At 41.7% G+C, this 20,548-nt stretch overlaps 2 protein-coding genes across 2 annotated transcripts in view; both read left to right on the forward strand.

The window, feature by feature from the left end:
- Positions 1-7,983: 7,983 nt before the first annotated feature.
- On the forward strand, positions 7,984-13,763 carry LOC102044263 (toll-like receptor 7). Its single transcript, XM_031064208.1, has 2 exons — positions 7,984-8,080; positions 10,623-13,763. The coding sequence occupies exons 1-2, from the start codon at positions 8,078-8,080 to the stop codon at positions 13,761-13,763; spliced, it is 3,144 nt and encodes a 1,047-aa protein (XP_030920068.1). The 5' UTR covers positions 7,984-8,077.
- Positions 13,764-14,871: 1,108 nt separating this feature from the next.
- Positions 14,872-20,548, forward strand: part of LOC106632034 (toll-like receptor 7) — a 14,037-nt gene continuing 8,360 nt past the window's right edge. The window contains exons 1-2 of the mRNA XM_014310688.1: positions 14,872-14,928; positions 20,496-20,508. Coding sequence (XP_014166163.1) covers positions 14,872-14,928; positions 20,496-20,508 — 70 coding nt within the window. The remainder of the gene's footprint in view (positions 14,929-20,495; positions 20,509-20,548) is intronic.

Genomic DNA, 20,548 nt, shown 5'->3' on the forward strand with positions numbered 1-20,548 from the left:
GCCCCTTGCTTGGCACTTTTTAGTGTGCAGCAAGAAATGATGCACTACCCCCTGGAAGTCACTGTTATGGAAAATCACCACTTCCAGCTTTTAGTTCAGTATAGGCCTCCAGCATCTCCTGTGTTTGGGACAAGTGTGACTTAGACCCTTTGTCAACACGCTAAATATGCAGTGTAATGGAGTGGTTGGACCATGCCTAAAGTTGCTGCTGTTCAGACACTGTTGGAATAAATGGGATTTTAATAAAAATGTATAGTTTATCTATTTGCTGTATTTATGAAAATCACGAAAAGAAATCACTGGCACATTTGTGTCCAGAAATAGCTTTAGAAAAGCTCATTCTTTGATCTTAGGAGTTGGGAAAATAAAAGATTTCTTATCTTTTCATCTCAGGCTTACATCTTCTGAGTCTACCACTTCTGTCTGAGTGGGGAAACTGGAGAAAGCAAATTCTGTTGGGACTGATGTCAGGGGCTTGGGTCTGGTGCAGGAACTCTCCTGTTGTTGCACAGTCAAAAAGCTCATAAATCTGAAGAGACTTGGAAGTATGTGTGTGGACTGAAATGGAGAGTTATGAGTTTAGAAGACCTTGTAGGCTGTATAAAATAAAGGGATTCCTTGTGCATGGGTACAGGAAGAAGGAGAAGACAGTAGATAGGCAGATGGAGAGGCACAAGGCAGACAGAGAAATTCAGTTAAACCAAAGAGACAAAGAACTAGATATATTCCAGATCCCTTCCAACCCAAACCATTCTATGATTCTGTGATCTCAGCTGCTTCAGGTAGTTCCTTGACTAGGTCTTCTGTCCGGTCATTTCTTTAAATAGTCCCTTTTTGATTTAGTTTACTAGACATGCAGACAAACAAGAACACAAAAACAAACAAGAAAACTAATGCAGACAATAAGGAATTTTTTCCCTCCAAATTATCATAGTGGTGTTATTGATTTACAACAGAAGCAGAAGAAAGATCACGGCCTGTTTAGAAGAGCGGATGTTTTGATTTTAACATTGGAAGGAGCATCTGGGGAACTAAAGTCTTGTCAGCCTGACATCGGTGCCAGTGAAGGCCATGGAGCTGATCATCTTGAATGCCATCACACAAGAAGTGAAAACCAGGAAAACCAGGGTATGAGGTCCAGCTGGCATGAGTTTATGAAAGGCAGGTCTTCTTTGACCAACCTGTTCTCCTTCTGTGACAAAATGACCTGCTTAGGATGAGGGATAGGCTGTGTATGTTGTTTATCTACAGTTTAGTAAAGCCTTTTACACAATTCTCCATAGCATTGTCTAGCCAGGAGAAAAGGCCACTCAGGGAGACGGGAGACCTTATCACTCTACCACCACCCAAAAGGAGGCTGTACTCAGTGAGAGTCAGTCTTTTCTCTCATGTAGAAAGTGGCAGGATGGAAGAAAATGGACTGGAGTTGCACCAGAGGAGGTTTACATTAGATATTAGGAAAAAAAAAAAATCATGGAAAGAGTTTTCAAGCAATGGAACAGACTGCCCAGGGAAGTGGTGAAGTCACCATCCCTGCAATTGTTTAAAAAACACGTGGATATGGCACTTGATATGTTTTAATGTTGAACATGGTCATGGTGCTAGGTTGATGATTAGACTTGATAATCTTACAGTCTTTCCAACCTTAATTATTTTATGATGCTGTGCTTTCTTATGGTTGTGTTTGTAAACCAATGATTTGAAGTTCAACTACTTTGTGCTCATTGTGACTGAGACAGTCACCAATCACCACTCTGCCCATGAATCCCTCTCTGCTTCCAAACAACATATCTAGGTGGGCATGTTCCCTAGTCGGTTCCCTTAATATCTCCACCAAGAAACATCTTCACCATGCTCCAAGACTGCTTGTGTCCATTGTATAGTGTTTTTAATTGAGGTCTAGGAAGTTAAGATCACCCATAAGGACAAGGACAGCTGACCTAAAGATATTTTCTTAATTCTTTTTGGAATAATTCCTTAGTGTCATGGTCCCAGATGGGTGGTTGATAGCATACTCCCACAACAATACACATCTTCGTCCTTCCCAGAGACTCTCAACCACATCATCACCAACCCCTCCCTAAGATAAAGAGCCATTCCCTGACTTCCCTGCACTGCCTCTCCTTGCTGACAAGCCTATAACTATGTTTTAACACAATAACACAATGAATCAACAGTATTGTTTTATTTGGTAAAGAAATTTCTTAAAAGCAAGATCATTTAACCCAGATTACTTTGCAGTTAAATTGTTAATAAGCCCAAAGTCTGGGGCAACATAATTATACCAAAGTTTACACCTGAGCACTACACTAAAGGCATTTAATGCACTGTATCAGTTCAGTTGCTTTATATCTTTGTTTCAAATAAAGTGCTCAATTATTTGCCTTCCCTGTGCACAAGTACTGTAAATAAAGCTTCAAAATTACTTGTGCCAAGAGGTTGCTTGGGCTTCTGTTCTTTCGAGACTCTTATGCAGATTGTGGCCTGCTCTAGTCAAATAGAGAAACATTAAAACAAGTCAAATAGAACACTGACTGTCATACAAACCTTGTTCATAAATCATGCTCCAGCTGTCTTGAACATAAGGATGAACTGTTAATCACACCAGACTGGTAAACATCTTCATAATAAGATCACCCTTCTCTTTTTTTTTATGATCTGACAGAAGGGACACAATGTTTAAATTTCCTTGGGAATCTGAGTTGCATTTCATGAGCAGTGGAAATTTGTATTTCTCAGATTGTTGGAAGCAAACCTACTCAAGTGCATTTGATGAGATGGAGGAAGGAGCAGAACTAAGCAGAATTGCAGAACTAATCTTACTGTATGTGTACCCAAAATGCTTCTGAAGAGTTACAGGTGACTTCCAACAGTTCTGTGAAAACTGCCTCCATTTTGACCGAATTTAAAGCCATGAGAACAGAAAATGGTGAGGGGTTTGGTGTTTAATTTTCTATGCTCCCTGGTCCATGCTTGGATTCTGGTCTGAAGATCTGTCAGTTTAGCCTGGTGGGAAACATTCTTCTCTCTGCAGCATTCTTTTGAGATAACTGAAAATATACTCCATTGCATTGCAGAAATTTGAGGATTTGGCTAATTTAGTCTGTAAGCCTTACTTTTAATCATTCCACTGCCCTGGTGAAAGTACACATTTTTGGCTTTCTTGGTAAGAGTATTTGATGTTTGCAGCTTGGCTGGAAGCTCTTGTCATAGACTCAAGGAGTTCTAAATGTCAAACACTCAGAGGCTGTTTCTGAGGCAGTGACTATGGGGAGTCAAACCTGGGCGTGTTTCACTGTACAAGTCCCTCACTCAGTCGTTTTTCAGGCGTCTGCTGTCACTTCTGGCGCTCTGTGGTCTCTGCAGCACCCAGTGGCAGCTGAGCGTGTCTGGCAGCCAAGGCCCATCCATCCACATCCAGGCTGGGGGAGGGATCAGGAGGGCAGGTTCAGAGCAGCTCTTGGTTAGAGATAAAGCTCCTGGGCAGAGATAAAGCCAGGCTAATAAGTAAAGGGAAAAAAGAAAAAGGCTAGTGATGCAAAAGTGATCACTCACCACCTCCTGGCAGCAGACCAGTGCCCAGCTAGCCTCTGAGAGATGGCTGCTTTAGCGAAATCCAAATCCTGCCACCCCTCCCCAGTTTTATTGCTGCCCATAGAACCTTAATGGTATGAGTTATGCCTTTAGTCAGCTGAGCTCCATAATTGTGACTGTGCCCCCTGCCAGACTCTGGCTCACCCACAGCCTGCTCAACACTGTGAGGAGTGGAGAAGGCCTTGAGGCTCTGCAAGTCCCCCCACAGCATGGATTACACACATGCTGGTGTGTAACCCACACTGCTTAGGTCACCAATCTGTACCAGGGTACACAGGGCTGCTATGGAGAAAACAGGCCCCATCTCAGCCAGACACACTATGGTTGTTGTGACAAATGAGATGTGATTGTGGGTACTCATGTCTGTCTTTTCCAGGCCTGTGTTGGGCTATACATGTAAGAAAATGTAAAAGAAGGGAAAAAATAAAAGAAATTGTACAGAATTGGCAAATCATAGAGACTTGCTGAATTCCCTGCTCAGATTAGGTGTTGTGACCCCATGCATGTGTATACACCTAGATATCTGCTCTTATTAGCAGGATTTGTAGTGGATGGTTTTCATCTGACACAAAGGGAAGAGCTGTCTTTGGCAAAATGATGATGGTGCTCTATTGTAGTTACAATGAAAGCATTTTTGATAGGATATTATGGTTAGTATAGCACATCAATTATTATTATTAAAATGCCACAGGATTTCTACAAAATAAATTAACATTGTAAAAGCTGTAAGTAGTGTAATACAGAATTTATAATAAATTTAGTGACTTGAACCCTGTGCAGATCAAGTCTAATCTTAGTCCATGCTTTGCTCTATCAATATAGCAATTATAATTAGACTCTCAAAACATATAAAAGAATAAGTCACTCCCTCCATCCTCATGGGATGCAAACAATAGTGGAGGCATCCCTGCTACTGGAGGTTGATGGGTTTCACTGTCTGTCCAGCAGCAGCTCTGGGTCAGGTCCCCCCCTTATGCCTCATAACTGGCTGGATCTCTAGACCATGGGCTGTGGCACTTCACCTCCCTCCTCCACGGGGACCTGGTGGCCAGGGGCCTGGGACCCTCCAGGACAGTAAAGAGGAAAGCAGTCACCTGGTGCCCAGGAACCTTGAGGATGGGAGGGAGGAGAGAAAAAATGGTTTGTCTGGGTTTTCTTCTGGGTTCACAGAACGTTCAGGGTCTGAGAATAAGGTTAGGAGTAATGAAGATGTGATTCACTCAGTGACAGGAGATGGTTGCTTGCCTCATGAATTGGCATTAACTAAATCCATGAGCAGGGGCTGAAGCAGGGTGTACTGGTGTAAGTGCCACACATCAACACTTCACTTCTAGAGTGACTTTTCAGGGAAGGCAAGAATGAGGCATGTGCCACTGCTGCTCAGCTCTGAGGAGACCCTGGTTGCACCAAGGCTTGCAGGGTTAGGGTTCAGAGAACAGTGGTGTGAAAGCAAAGGGAAAATCTACCTCCAGGACAGGCTGCAGAGCAACCAGGGAGGAAGGTCACAAGGCTGGGAGGGGAAGGCTGCACCACTGTTAATGGCAGGGCTCTGGACATAATTAAACAAGTAAAAACGTTTGTGCTATGGTGTATCTGCAACTATATGGATAATATGCAATATATACACTATGCATAATATGCAATATATACACTATACAAAATACATTCCTATTGCATATAGGGGTTTTGCATGTATAAATATACATATATAGAGGGAGATGAGAAACCAATCCATTTCAAGTGCAGTTCATAACATTAGAATCAAGATAATCTCTATTGAATTGTATCCCTCACAGATAGAAATGGTTGTCAAAAAGACAGTATTAAGGTCTAAAATACATGAAAAAATTATGTCTCATGGTCTTTAAAACTCCATAAAATGACATTCTAATGTGAGCTAAATTGCATGTCTAATGTGAGCTATGTTACAGTAGCTTGCCTGTCATAATCTTAAACCTTTATTTCATATGGAGCTACACTCCTGCTATATGATTTGTTTGGGTCCAGCAGTGTCTGAGTTCCACGTTGTCCTGCAGGGGCTGCTCCAGTGCTCCCTCAGTGCTCTTGCCTGAAGATGCCTTCATAAACCATGGCAGGATTACCTACATGAAATATGAAAAAAGGCTAGCATTGTCATCAGTAAGAAGCAGGATTTGAGGATCCCACTTCCTCTGAACCTGCCAGTTTTATGATTTGCCACCACTTTCTCCATTGCCGTGCGCCATCACTTCCAGCATTACTGCCTTGGCACTTCTCCTCATCATCCCTCAGGGAAAAGAAGGAATGATGTCTGTGGCTACTCTGTCTTATCTGCCCATGAGGAAGGGGCAAGCAGAAGGGACACAGTTGCAGTGCTGACCCTGGAGAACTTGGAAGATAGCTCCATCTTATTTCAGCTATTTCAGGATGCCTTCTGTCTTCCTTGAAGGTAACTCAGTTTCAAAAATAAGAGTGCTGGGCACCTTTCTTTGAGCAAACAATTTTAACCTGTTGTAAACCAAACAGTCAGTCCTGGTACTGAGGTAGCCTGAGGCAGCCTGAGCTTTCAGAAAAGGCAGTGTCTGTTTCTGTGGTATTAGTGGCTCCCTCAGCCATATGTCAGCACCCTGGGCAGCTTGGGTAGGCTCTTAATGCAGATCTGTCAGCGTGTCCTCCCTCACCAGCCTTCCCTGAGTGCTTCCTCTGCCCTTGTTGTATGCCAATCTCCTCCCGTGCTGTCTTCTATTTATTTTTTTTTTTGGTTATTTTTAGTAAACACATTTCTGCAATGCTTATCAGCAACTTCAGTTTGAAAATTCAACTTATGTATTTCAAAAACTGAGCAAGATAACCGGCTTTCTTGAATAATTTTGTTGGCAAATTATGCCACGTAATGCTGCACTGTATTAACCATGAATAGATGGAGTTGTAGCCTAATTCTTGAAATCAGGGTCAGCACTTTGGAGAAAAGACATTGCAGCAAGACCTTAAGACTGTAAGCAAACTTATTAAGATTTAAAATAAACACAGTAGAATCTTGATTTGACAAATGAGATAAAGCAACCTCCTGTAGATAAAGGGGGAAAAAAAAGGATATATGAGTTCACCAATCTGATTACAAGCCAACTGTCAACCAAATTTATAGATGTTGGATTAAGACAATTAAGGACTTCTGCTTTATTTTAAATTATTTTCCTCACTCTCAGCAGCCATAATATACATTTACTCTTACCAGTAGATCCTCCCCTAACACAAGATGTAGTAGGAAGCACTTTTCTGCTTTCAGTTTCTTTGTGTTTCAGAGGAGGCAAGAGATTTTGTGCAACTTCTGAGGGAAACTGAACTTTTAAAATCAGCAAACTGGTAACTCCCTGTGCCTCTAAAACTCAAGTTATAGTTCAGAAGTCCTGGATTTCTGAAAACTCCCCTCCATTTACCCTGCCTCAATCTCTGAAGTGAATTATTGCTGTATTTTGCTTCCCACATTTCATAGGTAAAAACTAAATAAAGATAAGGAGGGCTCTGCATTTTACTAGCACTCAGCTAAAGCTGCAGTTTCATCTTACATAGAATTGAAACTCCTTGAGCTCTTAGCTGGTTGACAACAAGTTCCTAATGTTAAAACAAATAAAAAAAAAGATCAACTGGAAAGCAAAAGAAACTGCTAAGTGTCGGTACAGCTATTAAAATTTCCACAGTTTGCAGTCATAGATTGTGAGGGAGCACCTGTCAAAAATTACAAGGTTGGGTGACTGGATGTTGTGTTTTAGAAAACCTTCATGCAAGCAAAGGGAACACTAAGCATCTCCTATCCCAGTGACACGTACCATGGATGTGGCTGGTTACCTGAAGAAATCATTCACAATCCAACTTGTGCACACTCTTCCACAGAGTTTTCACTTCTTTGTGTTCAGTTACCTATGTCTTTATCCTTTTTGTCTCGGTTTTGGTTCCCTTCCCCAAGTTCCTTTCACTTAACAGGCATTTCTTCCAGACCTCTACATAAAGTATTCCGCTTAAGAGATTTGTCTGCTCATATTAGCGCACAAGTGATCCTTAGAAAGATCTGAATCCTTGAAGCTAGTAACTGCAGAAATAAATCCCAAATAACAATTATAAAAATTACTAAACTTCCATGTCAATTAACAATTTTTGTCTCCCTTCATGCAGCTTACATTTTAAAAAGGAAAATAAAAAAAGGAACTTGAGCTTCTGCAAACTTTGTTGATCACATGAGTATTACCCTTTCCTGATGCCTTTGTCTCCTGACTGATTAATCTCACACTCTCTCATTACGGATTTTGAAGTTGTGTTCCTCTGGTGTTCAGATGAAGAGAAAGAAGATACAGTGTAGATTACTGTTGTCTTGAGTGAGTTATGTCATGTCACATTCTCCCCTACATCGCAGATGAACCACTGGAAACCACTTTGATGCTGTTCTCTTCTGCTCCAGTTTATGGTTTCTTCCAGAATCTAATCTGTCAGACCTAGAAGCACAAAGAATATGGTATGTTAAACTTCTATTTTAAATTTACTCATAGACATTTTTGACTGGAACTCTTGTGGAAGATTTTCAAGAAAATATTCTGCTTCTCTGTTTTCCAAATGGTTCAGTTTACTGTTATGGTTAGAAGCTGCAGAGAATTATGAAAGGAAAGGATTTATCTGTATTCCTGTACTTCAGAATGAGCATAATATATTTTCTACTTGCTGTAACTTCTGAGGTGTTCCTCTAGCCTTTCCCCCATGAACAAATACATGGAACCCCAGCAGAAAACCTTCCTTCAGAAACACATAGCTGTACTGCTGCTGAATATTTGAAGAACACCCTAAATAATTAAGAGTTTATGCACATGCCAGTTAAGATCAGTAGATTAGTTCTTTTCAAACTTCTTATAAAAGCCAAGCATAGATCATAGAGAAAATAACAGCTCCCATACTCTAGCTGTACTATTAAGCAAGCCTCTTGTTGCAAACACATTGCACAAGACAGCATTCCTTTTTGCTCTTGTTTAGAAGTCTTTTTGTTTTTTTCTGGTACTAAAATCGCAAGGTTTTACACATGTGAATATCCAGATACAGCAGCAGAATGTAACTCTATACAGTTCAAATAGCTAATGCATTAAAAAGATTTTCAGGAAAGGGAAGAATATACAGAGAAGTGAAGCACAAAAAGCTAGGCTGGCTCTGCAACCACACTTAAGTCCCTAAAAAACTGAACTGCATGAGAAACTTACAAGTATATTCATGAAGACTTTCAAACCCCAGATTCTTTGCACCTAGTTACAGGCACCTAAATGTGCAGCATTACTCTCTGTTTGGCGTGTAGTAAGCCAGAGCTCCCTCAATCTTCAGAGCCAAGCAGCAGCTGGAGAGGGATCTCAGTCTCTCTCTTCCTTCCCCCCTTCCTCTCTTGAATGTCAGTGTAGCCTAGGTTAATGACAATAAAGTAAGCAACTTGGGTAAGCACCAAAAATTAAGGGTCTGAGTGCAATGGCTGCATACAAGTTCATGTAGAAAGTCTTGTTCATGTTTTGTGTCTTCAATCTAGACTGCAATCATACCTTGCCCATGTCATGCTCTAATGTTTGGACAGTGTTTATTTTGGTTTATCACATCTTGAAAGGTTGAATCTAATTAGCTTTTCCTCCTGTTGCATTAAGTATGTAGAAATCTGTCATAAAATAACCTCCCTTGTTTTCCAGCTGGTCCACAGAAATCAGAGGGGCTGGGTGTGTTTGGGCTTAATTTCTGATTTGAGCCAATTAAATACTACTAGGTCTGGTCAGGTTCCCAGATGCAACAGTAGTCTGATTTACACTACAAGCTTCATCTCATTCCTGAACAGATTCACCAGTTGTGAGTATTACTGATTACTCACTGCAAGTCTGGTTTAGTTCAATAAGAACTCCCATGAACACAGATTCACTAACAATGCAATTTATTGGATAATTAATAAATACACTATACTTGCAACATACAAATGTATAAAAGTGCCATGTAAGTGCTCCCAGTGCAAATCTTACCAAAGAAGCATCCCTAGTTTTGTGAAGAGAGAGAAATAACTCCATTGACTAGTCTGTAAAATGGCTGTATTCTCATCCTCTGCCAATGAAGATTTCAAATGTCAGTTTATACTTTTGGGAGAAGTGGAAGGGAGACTGTGATCACATATTCTGTTACTGCCATCTTTAATGGGGGACAGAGAGAAGTCACTTTTATGTAAATGAGGGATACCAAGAGCAACAAAGTGATTACAAAGACTTTAGGTCTTGCACAAGGAAAGTACAGAATTGTGAAACTTTAGCATCACTTCCTCTTCTACCTGGCTGACTGAGGGTAAAAGGGTTACCCATTTCTGCCTGATAACATATCACACTTCAGCACACCATCATGCCCAGAGTAAGCCCTTAGCCACAGATCTCATGGAAATCCCCTTACCACATATGTAACAGCATATCTCATGGCTGTAGGCCTCATTCCTACACCTTCCTGGTTTTAAAGGTGGACTTGGATGTGCAGTGGCTGCTAGTACTGCCCTCTCTGACTGCAGGTTCTGTGTCCATGGCTGGTGACAGCCAGCATTTCATGGTCTACTGTGGTGTGCATTGTCAGATGCACAGTAAAGGGTACCCACGTGATGGAGCAAAATGTCTTGCAGTGCAAGAAGCCTCTATGGTTTCCCTATCAGCTCTCTGCTGTGCTCCATGGGCACTTACCTCGGCCAATGTTCTTGGCTCTGGGGTACATTGCTCCACCATAAAAGATGGAGACAGGCAATTGCTTGGATATCAGGGGCCATTTGGCTAGGTCTTTCATTAGTCTCATAATGTTCTTCACATGCATAAAATGCTGTTTCCGCTGGGAAAAAAAAAAGGAAAGGAAATACCATTGTGTGTCTCCTGAAACTTCTAATCCTACTTGCACATTTATTCCTGGTCAGTGTAAAACAAGAACCAGAATTTAGATGTATAGTTGACCTGACCCAGTGTATCGATGAAATATTCTCATTGCATTAAACTAACACCTCCATTTTTCCTTGGTTTTAGGTACCTTGTGCAAAGATGTCAAACACATTGTCATTTATCTTGCTCTTCATATTCCCAGTGCTGCTGTCAGGGGCTTGGTTTCCCAAAACTTTACCCTGTGATGTTAAATCTTCAGAAGATACTGTGACAGTGGACTGCACCGACCGGCGCATTACAGAAGTCCCCAGAGGGATCCCTGGAAATGCTACCAACCTTACCCTGAGTATTAACCATATTCCCCACATCTACCCAACATCCTTTGATCATCTTGAAAACCTCCAGGAGATTGACTTCAGATGCAACTGTGTGCCTGTAAAACTGGGGCCCAAAAATAATGTGTGCACCAGCCCGCTGAAAATTGAGTATGGCAGTTTTGCTGCCCTGACAAGACTGAAGTCATTGTATTTGGATGCAAACCAGCTGGCAGGAATACCCCGAGGTCTTCCTGCTACTTTAACCTTGCTGAGCCTGGAAGCAAACCATATCTTTTCTATCCAAAAAGCCAGCTTCTCAGAGCTAGCAAACATAGAGGTATTGTATCTTGGACAGAACTGTTACTACCGCAATCCATGCAATGTTTCATTTGAAATTGAGGAAACAGCCTTCCTGGCACTGAAAAAGTTAACAATTCTATCCCTGAAGTCCAATAACTTAACACAAGTCCCACCCAATTTGTCATCGACTCTAAAGGAATTGTATATTTACAACAACATGATTCAAGAGATTCAAGAACAGGATTTAAGTGGCCTTCCCAACCTAGAAATTCTCGACCTAAGTGGCAATTGCCCACGTTGCTATGATGCCCCATATCCTTGCATTCCCTGTCCCAAGACCTCAATTCAGATACATTCAAAGGCTTTTGACTCCTTGGAAAATTTAAGGATTTTGCGGCTTCACAGTAACTCTCTTCAGAGCATACCCAGCAGCTGGTTTAAAAACATCAAGAATCTCAAAGAACTTGACCTCTCCCAGAATTTCCTCATGAAGGAGATTGGAGATGCCCAGTTCCTGACATTTCTCCCCAGCCTTGTGCAGCTTGATCTGTCCTTTAACTTTGAACTGAAGGTGTATTCTCCCTACTTGAATCTTTCTAAGACATTTTCCTCCCTCTCTAACCTGGAAACCCTGAGGCTCAAGGGTTATGTCTTTAAAGAACTGAGCGCACGAGATCTACATCCACTACTCAGTCTTAGGAATCTAACCATGTTGGATCTCGGGACTAATTTTATTAAAATTGCAGACATGACAGTGTTTAAAGAATTCCCAGCTCTTAAGTTCATTGACCTCTCAGTGAATAAAATTTCTCCTTCTTCAGGGGAAAGCAACTTCTATGGATTTTGCTCTAATCCTGGCATTTCAGTCGATCAATTCAACAGGCAAGTACAACAAGAGATGCATTATTTCAGGTATGATGTGTACGGGCGAAGTTGCCGTTCCAAAGACATAGAAGCTTCTTCCTACCAATCTTTAGTTAAGGAAGATTGCCTTAACTATGGAAAAACTCTGGATTTAAGCAGAAACAATGTATTTTTTGTTAACCCCTCAGACTTCCAGGGACTTAGCTCCCTCAAATGTCTCAACTTGTCAGGTAATGCAATAAGTCAAACTTTAAATGGAAGTGAATTCTCTTACTTGTCTGGATTGAAATATCTGGATTTTTCTAACAACAGGGTCGATTTGCTATACCAAACAGCTTTCAAAGAACTTAAACTTTTAGAAATTCTAGATCTGAGCAATAACAAATATTATTTTATGGCAGAAGGTGTTACACAGTTGCTTAGTTTTATTAAAAACCTAGCCCATTTGAGGAAGCTGATGATGAATGAGAATGACATTTCTACCACTATTGATACAGGAATGGAAAGTCAATCTCTTCGGATTTTAGAATTCAGAGGAAATCGTTTAGATGCTTTATGGGTGGATGGCAATTCTAGATACTTGTCCTTCTTCAAGAATCTGACCAGCCTGGAAGAACTGGATATTTCCTTCAACTCACTCAGTTTTTTGCCTCATAGTGTTTTTGAAGAAATGCCTCCCAGTCTCAAGATCCTTAACTTAACAAATAATCGACTGAAGAGTTTTATCTGGGGAAACCTCCCCTCTCTGAAGAACCTAGTAACTCTGGACTTGAGCAATAACCTTCTGACTAATGTTCCCCGAGAACTGTCCAATTGCTCTTCATCTCTGCAAGAACTGATGCTGCGAAACAATCGCATTCAGCGATTAACTAAATATTTTCTCAGAGGTGCTTTTACATTGAGGTACTTGGACCTCAGCTCAAACAAGATTGAAATAATTAAGAGATCTAGCTTTCCTGAAAATGTCATTAACAACCTGAAGATGCTGCTTTTGCACGGCAATCCTTTCAAGTGTAACTGTGAGGCTGTGTGGTTTGTCTGGTGGATCAATCGGACGCAGGTCACCATTCCTCTTCTGGCCACTGATGTCACCTGTGCTGGCCCAGGGGCACATAAGGGAAGGAGCGTGGTTTTCTTGGATCTGTACACCTGTGAGCTGGACACATCATATCTGATCCTGTATGCTCTGACAGCTTCAGCCATCCTTGCCTTAATGGTGATCCCAGTGATGGGCCATCTGTATTTCTGGGACGTGTGGTACAGCTACCATTACTGCACTGCCAGGCTGAAGGGCTATCGGCGCTTGTCTTCTCCAGCTGCTTGCTACGACGCCTTTATTGCCTATGACAGTGAAGACCCAGCTGTGAACGAGTGGGTGCTGCAAGAGCTGGTTGAAAGGCTGGAAAACCAAAAAGCCAGGCAGTTCAATTTATGCCTGGAAGGAAGGGACTGGCTCCCAGGACAGCCAGTCTTTGACAACCTTTCCCAGAGCATTCAGCTGAGCAAAAAGACCATATTTGTGCTGACCAACAGGTATATTAAAAGTGGCCGCTTCAAGACAACATTTTATATGGCTCATCAGCGGCTTCTGGATGAAAAAATGGATGTCATTATCTTGGTATTTCTTGAGAAGGTTTTGCAGAAGTCCCGCTATGTCCATCTGAGGAAGAGGCTGTGCAGAAGTTCAGTCCTGGAATGGCCAACCAATCCTCAGTCTCAGCCCTACTTCTGGCAGTGCCTGAAAAATGCCATAGCTATGAGTAATTCTCTGGCTTACAACAAGCTTCTCCAAGAAACTGTTTAGTTCTACCCTTTCCCTTAAATATTGTTATGATAGACATGCCCCTTGCTTGGCACTTTTTAGTGTGCAGCAAGAAATGATGCACTACCCCCTGGAAGTCACTGTTATGGAAAATCACCACTTCCAGCTTTTAGTTCAGTATAGGCCTCCAGCATCTCCTGTGTTTGGGACAAGTGTGACTTAGACCCTTTGTCAACACGCTAAATATGCAGTGTAATGGAGTGGTTGGACCATGCCTAAAGTTGCTGCTGTTCAGACACTGTTGGAATAAATGGGATTTTAATAAAAATGTATAGTTTATCTATTTGCTGTATTTATGAAAATCACGAAAAGAAATCACTGGCACATTTGTGTCCAGAAATAGCTTTAGAAAAGCTCATTCTTTGATCTTAGGAGTTGGGAAAATAAAAGATTTCTTATCTTTTCATCTCAGGCTTACATCTTCTGAGTCTACCACTTCTGTCTGAGTGGGGAAACTGGAGAAAGCAAATTCTGTTGGGACTGATGTCAGGGGCTTGGGTCTGGTGCAGGAACTCTCCTGTTGTTGCACAGTCAAAAAGCTCATAAATCTGAAGAGACTTGGAAGTATGTGTGTGGACTGAAATGGAGAGTTATGAGTTTAGAAGACCTTGTAGGCTGTATAAAATAAAGGGATTCCTTGTGCATGGGTACAGGAAGAAGGAGAAGACAGTAGATAGGCAGATGGAGAGGCACAAGGCAGACAGAGAAATTCAGTTAAACCAAAGAGACAAAGAACTAGATATATTCCAGATCCCTTCCAACCCAAACCATTCTATGATTCTGTGATCTCAGCTGCTTCAGGTAGTTCCTTGACTAGGTCTTCTGTCCGGTCATTTCTTTAAATAGTCCCTTTTTGATTTAGTTTACTAGACATGCAGACAAACAAGAACACAAAAACAAACAAGAAAACTAATGCAGACAATAAGGAATTTTTTCCCTCCAAATTATCATAGTGGTGTTATTGATTTACAACAGAAGCAGAAGAAAGATCACGGCCTGTTTAGAAGAGCGGATGTTTTGATTTTAACATTGGAAGGAGCATCTGGGGAACTAAAGTCTTGTCAGCCTGACATCGGTGCCAGTGAAGGCCATGGAGCTGATCATCTTGAATGCCATCACACAAGAAGTGAAAACCAGGAAAACCAGGGTATGAGGTCCAGCTGGCATGAGTTTATGAAAGGCAGGTCTTCTTTGACCAACCTGTTCTCCTTCTGTGACAAAATGACCTGCTTAGGATGAGGGATAGGCTGTGTATGTTGTTTATCTACAGTTTAGTAAAGCCTTTTACACAATTCTCCATAGCATTGTCTAGCCAGGAGAAAAGGCCACTCAGGGAGACGGGAGACCTTATCACTCTACCACCACCCAAAAGGAGGCTGTACTCAGTGAGAGTCAGTCTTTTCTCTCATGTAGAAAGTGGCAGGATGGAAGAAAATGGACTGGAGTTGCACCAGAGGAGGTTTACATTAGATATTAGGAAAAAAAAAAAATCATGGAAAGAGTTTTCAAGCAATGGAACAGACTGCCCAGGGAAGTGGTGAAGTCACCATCCCTGCAATTGTTTAAAAAACACGTGGATATGGCACTTGATATGTTTTAATGTTGAACATGGTCATGGTGCTAGGTTGATGATTAGACTTGATAATCTTACAGTCTTTCCAACCTTAATTATTTTATGATGCTGTGCTTTCTTATGGTTGTGTTTGTAAACCAATGATTTGAAGTTCAACTACTTTGTGCTCATTGTGACTGAGACAGTCACCAATCACCACTCTGCCCATGAATCCCTCTCTGCTTCCAAACAACATATCTAGGTGGGCATGTTCCCTAGTCGGTTCCCTTAATATCTCCACCAAGAAACATCTTCACCATGCTCCAAGACTGCTTGTGTCCATTGTATAGTGTTTTTAATTGAGGTCTAGGAAGTTAAGATCACCCATAAGGACAAGGACAGCTGACCTAAAGATATTTTCTTAATTCTTTTTGGAATAATTCCTTAGTGTCATGGTCCCAGATGGGTGGTTGATAGCATACTCCCACAACAATACACATCTTCGTCCTTCCCAGAGACTCTCAACCACATCATCACCAACCCCTCCCTAAGATAAAGAGCCATTCCCTGACTTCCCTGCACTGCCTCTCCTTGCTGACAAGCCTATAACTATGTTTTAACACAATAACACAATGAATCAACAGTATTGTTTTATTTGGTAAAGAAATTTCTTAAAAGCAAGATCATTTAACCCAGATTACTTTGCAGTTAAATTGTTAATAAGCCCAAAGTCTGGGGCAACATAATTATACCAAAGTTTACACCTGAGCACTACACTAAAGGCATTTAATGCACTGTATCAGTTCAGTTGCTTTATATCTTTGTTTCAAATAAAGTGCTCAATTATTTGCCTTCCCTGTGCACAAGTACTGTAAATAAAGCTTCAAAATTACTTGTGCCAAGAGGTTGCTTGGGCTTCTGTTCTTTCGAGACTCTTATGCAGATTGTGGCCTGCTCTAGTCAAATAGAGAAACATTAAAACAAGTCAAATAGAACACTGACTGTCATACAAACCTTGTTCATAAATCATGCTCCAGCTGTCTTGAACATAAGGATGAACTGTTAATCACACCAGACTGGTAAACATCTTCATAATAAGATCACCCTTCTCTTTTTTTTTATGATCTGACAGAAGGGACACAATGTTTAAATTTCCTTGGGAATCTGAGTTGCATTTCATGAGCAGTGGAAATTTGTATTTCTCAGATTGTTGGAAGCAAACCTACTCAAGTGCATTTGATGAGATGGAGGAAGGAGCAGAACTAAGCAGAATTGCAGAACTAATCTTACTGTATGTGTACCCAAAATGCTTCTGAAGAGTTACAGGTGACTTCCAACAGTTCTGTGAAAACTGCCTCCATTTTGACCGAATTTAAAGCCATGAGAACAGAAAATGGTGAGGGGTTTGGTGTTTAATTTTCTATGCTCCCTGGTCCATGCTTGGATTCTGGTCTGAAGATCTGTCAGTTTAGCCTGGTGGGAAACATTCTTCTCTCTGCAGCATTCTTTTGAGATAACTGAAAATATACTCCATTGCATTGCAGAAATTTGAGGATTTGGCTAATTTAGTCTGTAAGCCTTACTTTTAATCATTCCACTGCCCTGGTGAAAGTACACATTTTTGGCTTTCTTGGTAAGAGTATTTGATGTTTGCAGCTTGGCTGGAAGCTCTTGTCATAGACTCAAGGAGTTCTAAATGTCAAACACTCAGAGGCTGTTTCTGAGGCAGTGACTATGGGGAGTCAAACCTGGGCGTGTTTCACTGTACAAGTCCCTCACTCAGTCGTTTTTCAGGCGTCTGCTGTCACTTCTGGCGCTCTGTGGTCTCTGCAGCACCCAGTGGCAGCTGAGCGTGTCTGGCAGCCAAGGCCCATCCATCCACATCCAGGCTGGGGGAGGGATCAGGAGGGCAGGTTCAGAGCAGCTCTTGGTTAGAGATAAAGCTCCTGGGCAGAGATAAAGCCAGGCTAATAAGTAAAGGGAAAAAAGAAAAAGGCTAGTGATGCAAAAGTGATCACTCACCACCTCCTGGCAGCAGACCAGTGCCCAGCTAGCCTCTGAGAGATGGCTGCTTTAGCGAAATCCAAATCCTGCCACCCCTCCCCAGTTTTATTGCTGCCCATAGAACCTTAATGGTATGAGTTATGCCTTTAGTCAGCTGAGCTCCATAATTGTGACTGTGCCCCCTGCCAGACTCTGGCTCACCCACAGCCTGCTCAACACTGTGAGGAGTGGAGAAGGCCTTGAGGCTCTGCAAGTCCCCCCACAGCATGGATTACACACATGCTGGTGTGTAACCCACACTGCTTAGGTCACCAATCTGTACCAGGGTACACAGGGCTGCTATGGAGAAAACAGGCCCCATCTCAGCCAGACACACTATGGTTGTTGTGACAAATGAGATGTGATTGTGGGTACTCATGTCTGTCTTTTCCAGGCCTGTGTTGGGCTATACATGTAAGAAAATGTAAAAGAAGGGAAAAAATAAAAGAAATTGTACAGAATTGGCAAATCATAGAGACTTGCTGAATTCCCTGCTCAGATTAGGTGTTGTGACCCCATGCATGTGTATACACCTAGATATCTGCTCTTATTAGCAGGATTTGTAGTGGATGGTTTTCATCTGACACAAAGGGAAGAGCTGTCTTTGGCAAAATGATGATGGTGCTCTATTGTAGTTACAATGAAAGCATTTTTGATAGGATATTATGGTTAGTATAGCACATCAATTATTATTATTAAAATGCCACAGGATTTCTACAAAATAAATTAACATTGTAAAAGCTGTAAGTAGTGTAATACAGAATTTATAATAAATTTAGTGACTTGAACCCTGTGCAGATCAAGTCTAATCTTAGTCCATGCTTTGCTCTATCAATATAGCAATTATAATTAGACTCTCAAAACATATAAAAGAATAAGTCACTCCCTCCATCCTCATGGGATGCAAACAATAGTGGAGGCATCCCTGCTACTGGAGGTTGATGGGTTTCACTGTCTGTCCAGCAGCAGCTCTGGGTCAGGTCCCCCCCTTATGCCTCATAACTGGCTGGATCTCTAGACCATGGGCTGTGGCACTTCACCTCCCTCCTCCACGGGGACCTGGTGGCCAGGGGCCTGGGACCCTCCAGGACAGTAAAGAGGAAAGCAGTCACCTGGTGCCCAGGAACCTTGAGGATGGGAGGGAGGAGAGAAAAAATGGTTTGTCTGGGTTTTCTTCTGGGTTCACAGAACGTTCAGGGTCTGAGAATAAGGTTAGGAGTAATGAAGATGTGATTCACTCAGTGACAGGAGATGGTTGCTTGCCTCATGAATTGGCATTAACTAAATCCATGAGCAGGGGCTGAAGCAGGGTGTACTGGTGTAAGTGCCACACATCAACACTTCACTTCTAGAGTGACTTTTCAGGGAAGGCAAGAATGAGGCATGTGCCACTGCTGCTCAGCTCTGAGGAGACCCTGGTTGCACCAAGGCTTGCAGGGTTAGGGTTCAGAGAACAGTGGTGTGAAAGCAAAGGGAAAATCTACCTCCAGGACAGGCTGCAGAGCAACCAGGGAGGAAGGTCACAAGGCTGGGAGGGGAAGGCTGCACCACTGTTAATGGCAGGGCTCTGGACATAATTAAACAAGTAAAAACGTTTGTGCTATGGTGTATCTGCAACTATATGGATAATATGCAATATATACACTATGCATAATATGCAATATATACACTATACAAAATACATTCCTATTGCATATAGGGGTTTTGCATGTATAAATATACATATATAGAGGGAGATGAGAAACCAATCCATTTCAAGTGCAGTTCATAACATTAGAATCAAGATAATCTCTATTGAATTGTATCCCTCACAGATAGAAATGGTTGTCAAAAAGACAGTATTAAGGTCTAAAATACATGAAAAAATTATGTCTCATGGTCTTTAAAACTCCATAAAATGACATTCTAATGTGAGCTAAATTGCATGTCTAATGTGAGCTATGTTACAGTAGCTTGCCTGTCATAATCTTAAACCTTTATTTCATATGGAGCTACACTCCTGCTATATGATTTGTTTGGGTCCAGCAGTGTCTGAGTTCCACGTTGTCCTGCAGGGGCTGCTCCAGTGCTCCCTCAGTGCTCTTGCCTGAAGATGCCTTCATAAACCATGGCAGGATTACCTACATGAAATATGAAAAAAGGCTAGCATTGTCATCAGTAAGAAGCAGGATTTGAGGATCCCACTTCCTCTGAACCTGCCAGTTTTATGATTTGCCACCACTTTCTCCATTGCCGTGCGCCATCACTTCCAGCATTACTGCCTTGGCACTTCTCCTCATCATCCCTCAGGGAAAAGAAGGAATGATGTCTGTGGCTACTCTGTCTTATCTGCCCATGAGGAAGGGGCAAGCAGAAGGGACACAGTTGCAGTGCTGACCCTGGAGAACTTGGAAGATAGCTCCATCTTATTTCAGCTATTTCAGGATGCCTTCTGTCTTCCTTGAAGGTAACTCAGTTTCAAAAATAAGAGTGCTGGGCACCTTTCTTTGAGCAAACAATTTTAACCTGTTGTAAACCAAACAGTCAGTCCTGGTACTGAGGTAGCCTGAGGCAGCCTGAGCTTTCAGAAAAGGCAGTGTCTGTTTCTGTGGTATTAGTGGCTCCCTCAGCCATATGTCAGCACCCTGGGCAGCTTGGGTAGGCTCTTAATGCAGATCTGTCAGCGTGTCCTCCCTCACCAGCCTTCCCTGAGTGCTTCCTCTGCCCTTGTTGTATGCCAATCTCCTCCCGTGCTGTCTTCTATTTATTTTTTTTTTTGGTTATTTTTAGTAAACACATTTCTGCAATGCTTATCAGCAACTTCAGTTTGAAAATTCAACTTATGTATTTCAAAAACTGAGCAAGATAACCGGCTTTCTTGAATAATTTTGTTGGCAAATTATGCCACGTAATGCTGCACTGTATTAACCATGAATAGATGGAGTTGTAGCCTAATTCTTGAAATCAGGGTCAGCACTTTGGAGAAAAGACATTGCAGCAAGACCTTAAGACTGTAAGCAAACTTATTAAGATTTAAAATAAACACAGTAGAATCTTGATTTGACAAATGAGATAAAGCAACCTCCTGTAGATAAAGGGGGAAAAAAAAGGATATATGAGTTCACCAATCTGATTACAAGCCAACTGTCAACCAAATTTATAGATTTTGGATTAAGACAATTAAGGACTTCTG

The sequence above is a fragment of the Geospiza fortis genome, unplaced genomic scaffold, assembly GCF_000277835.1.
Source record: "Geospiza fortis unplaced genomic scaffold, GeoFor_1.0 scaffold1772, whole genome shotgun sequence".
Classification (NCBI taxonomy): Eukaryota; Metazoa; Chordata; class Aves; order Passeriformes; family Thraupidae; genus Geospiza; species Geospiza fortis.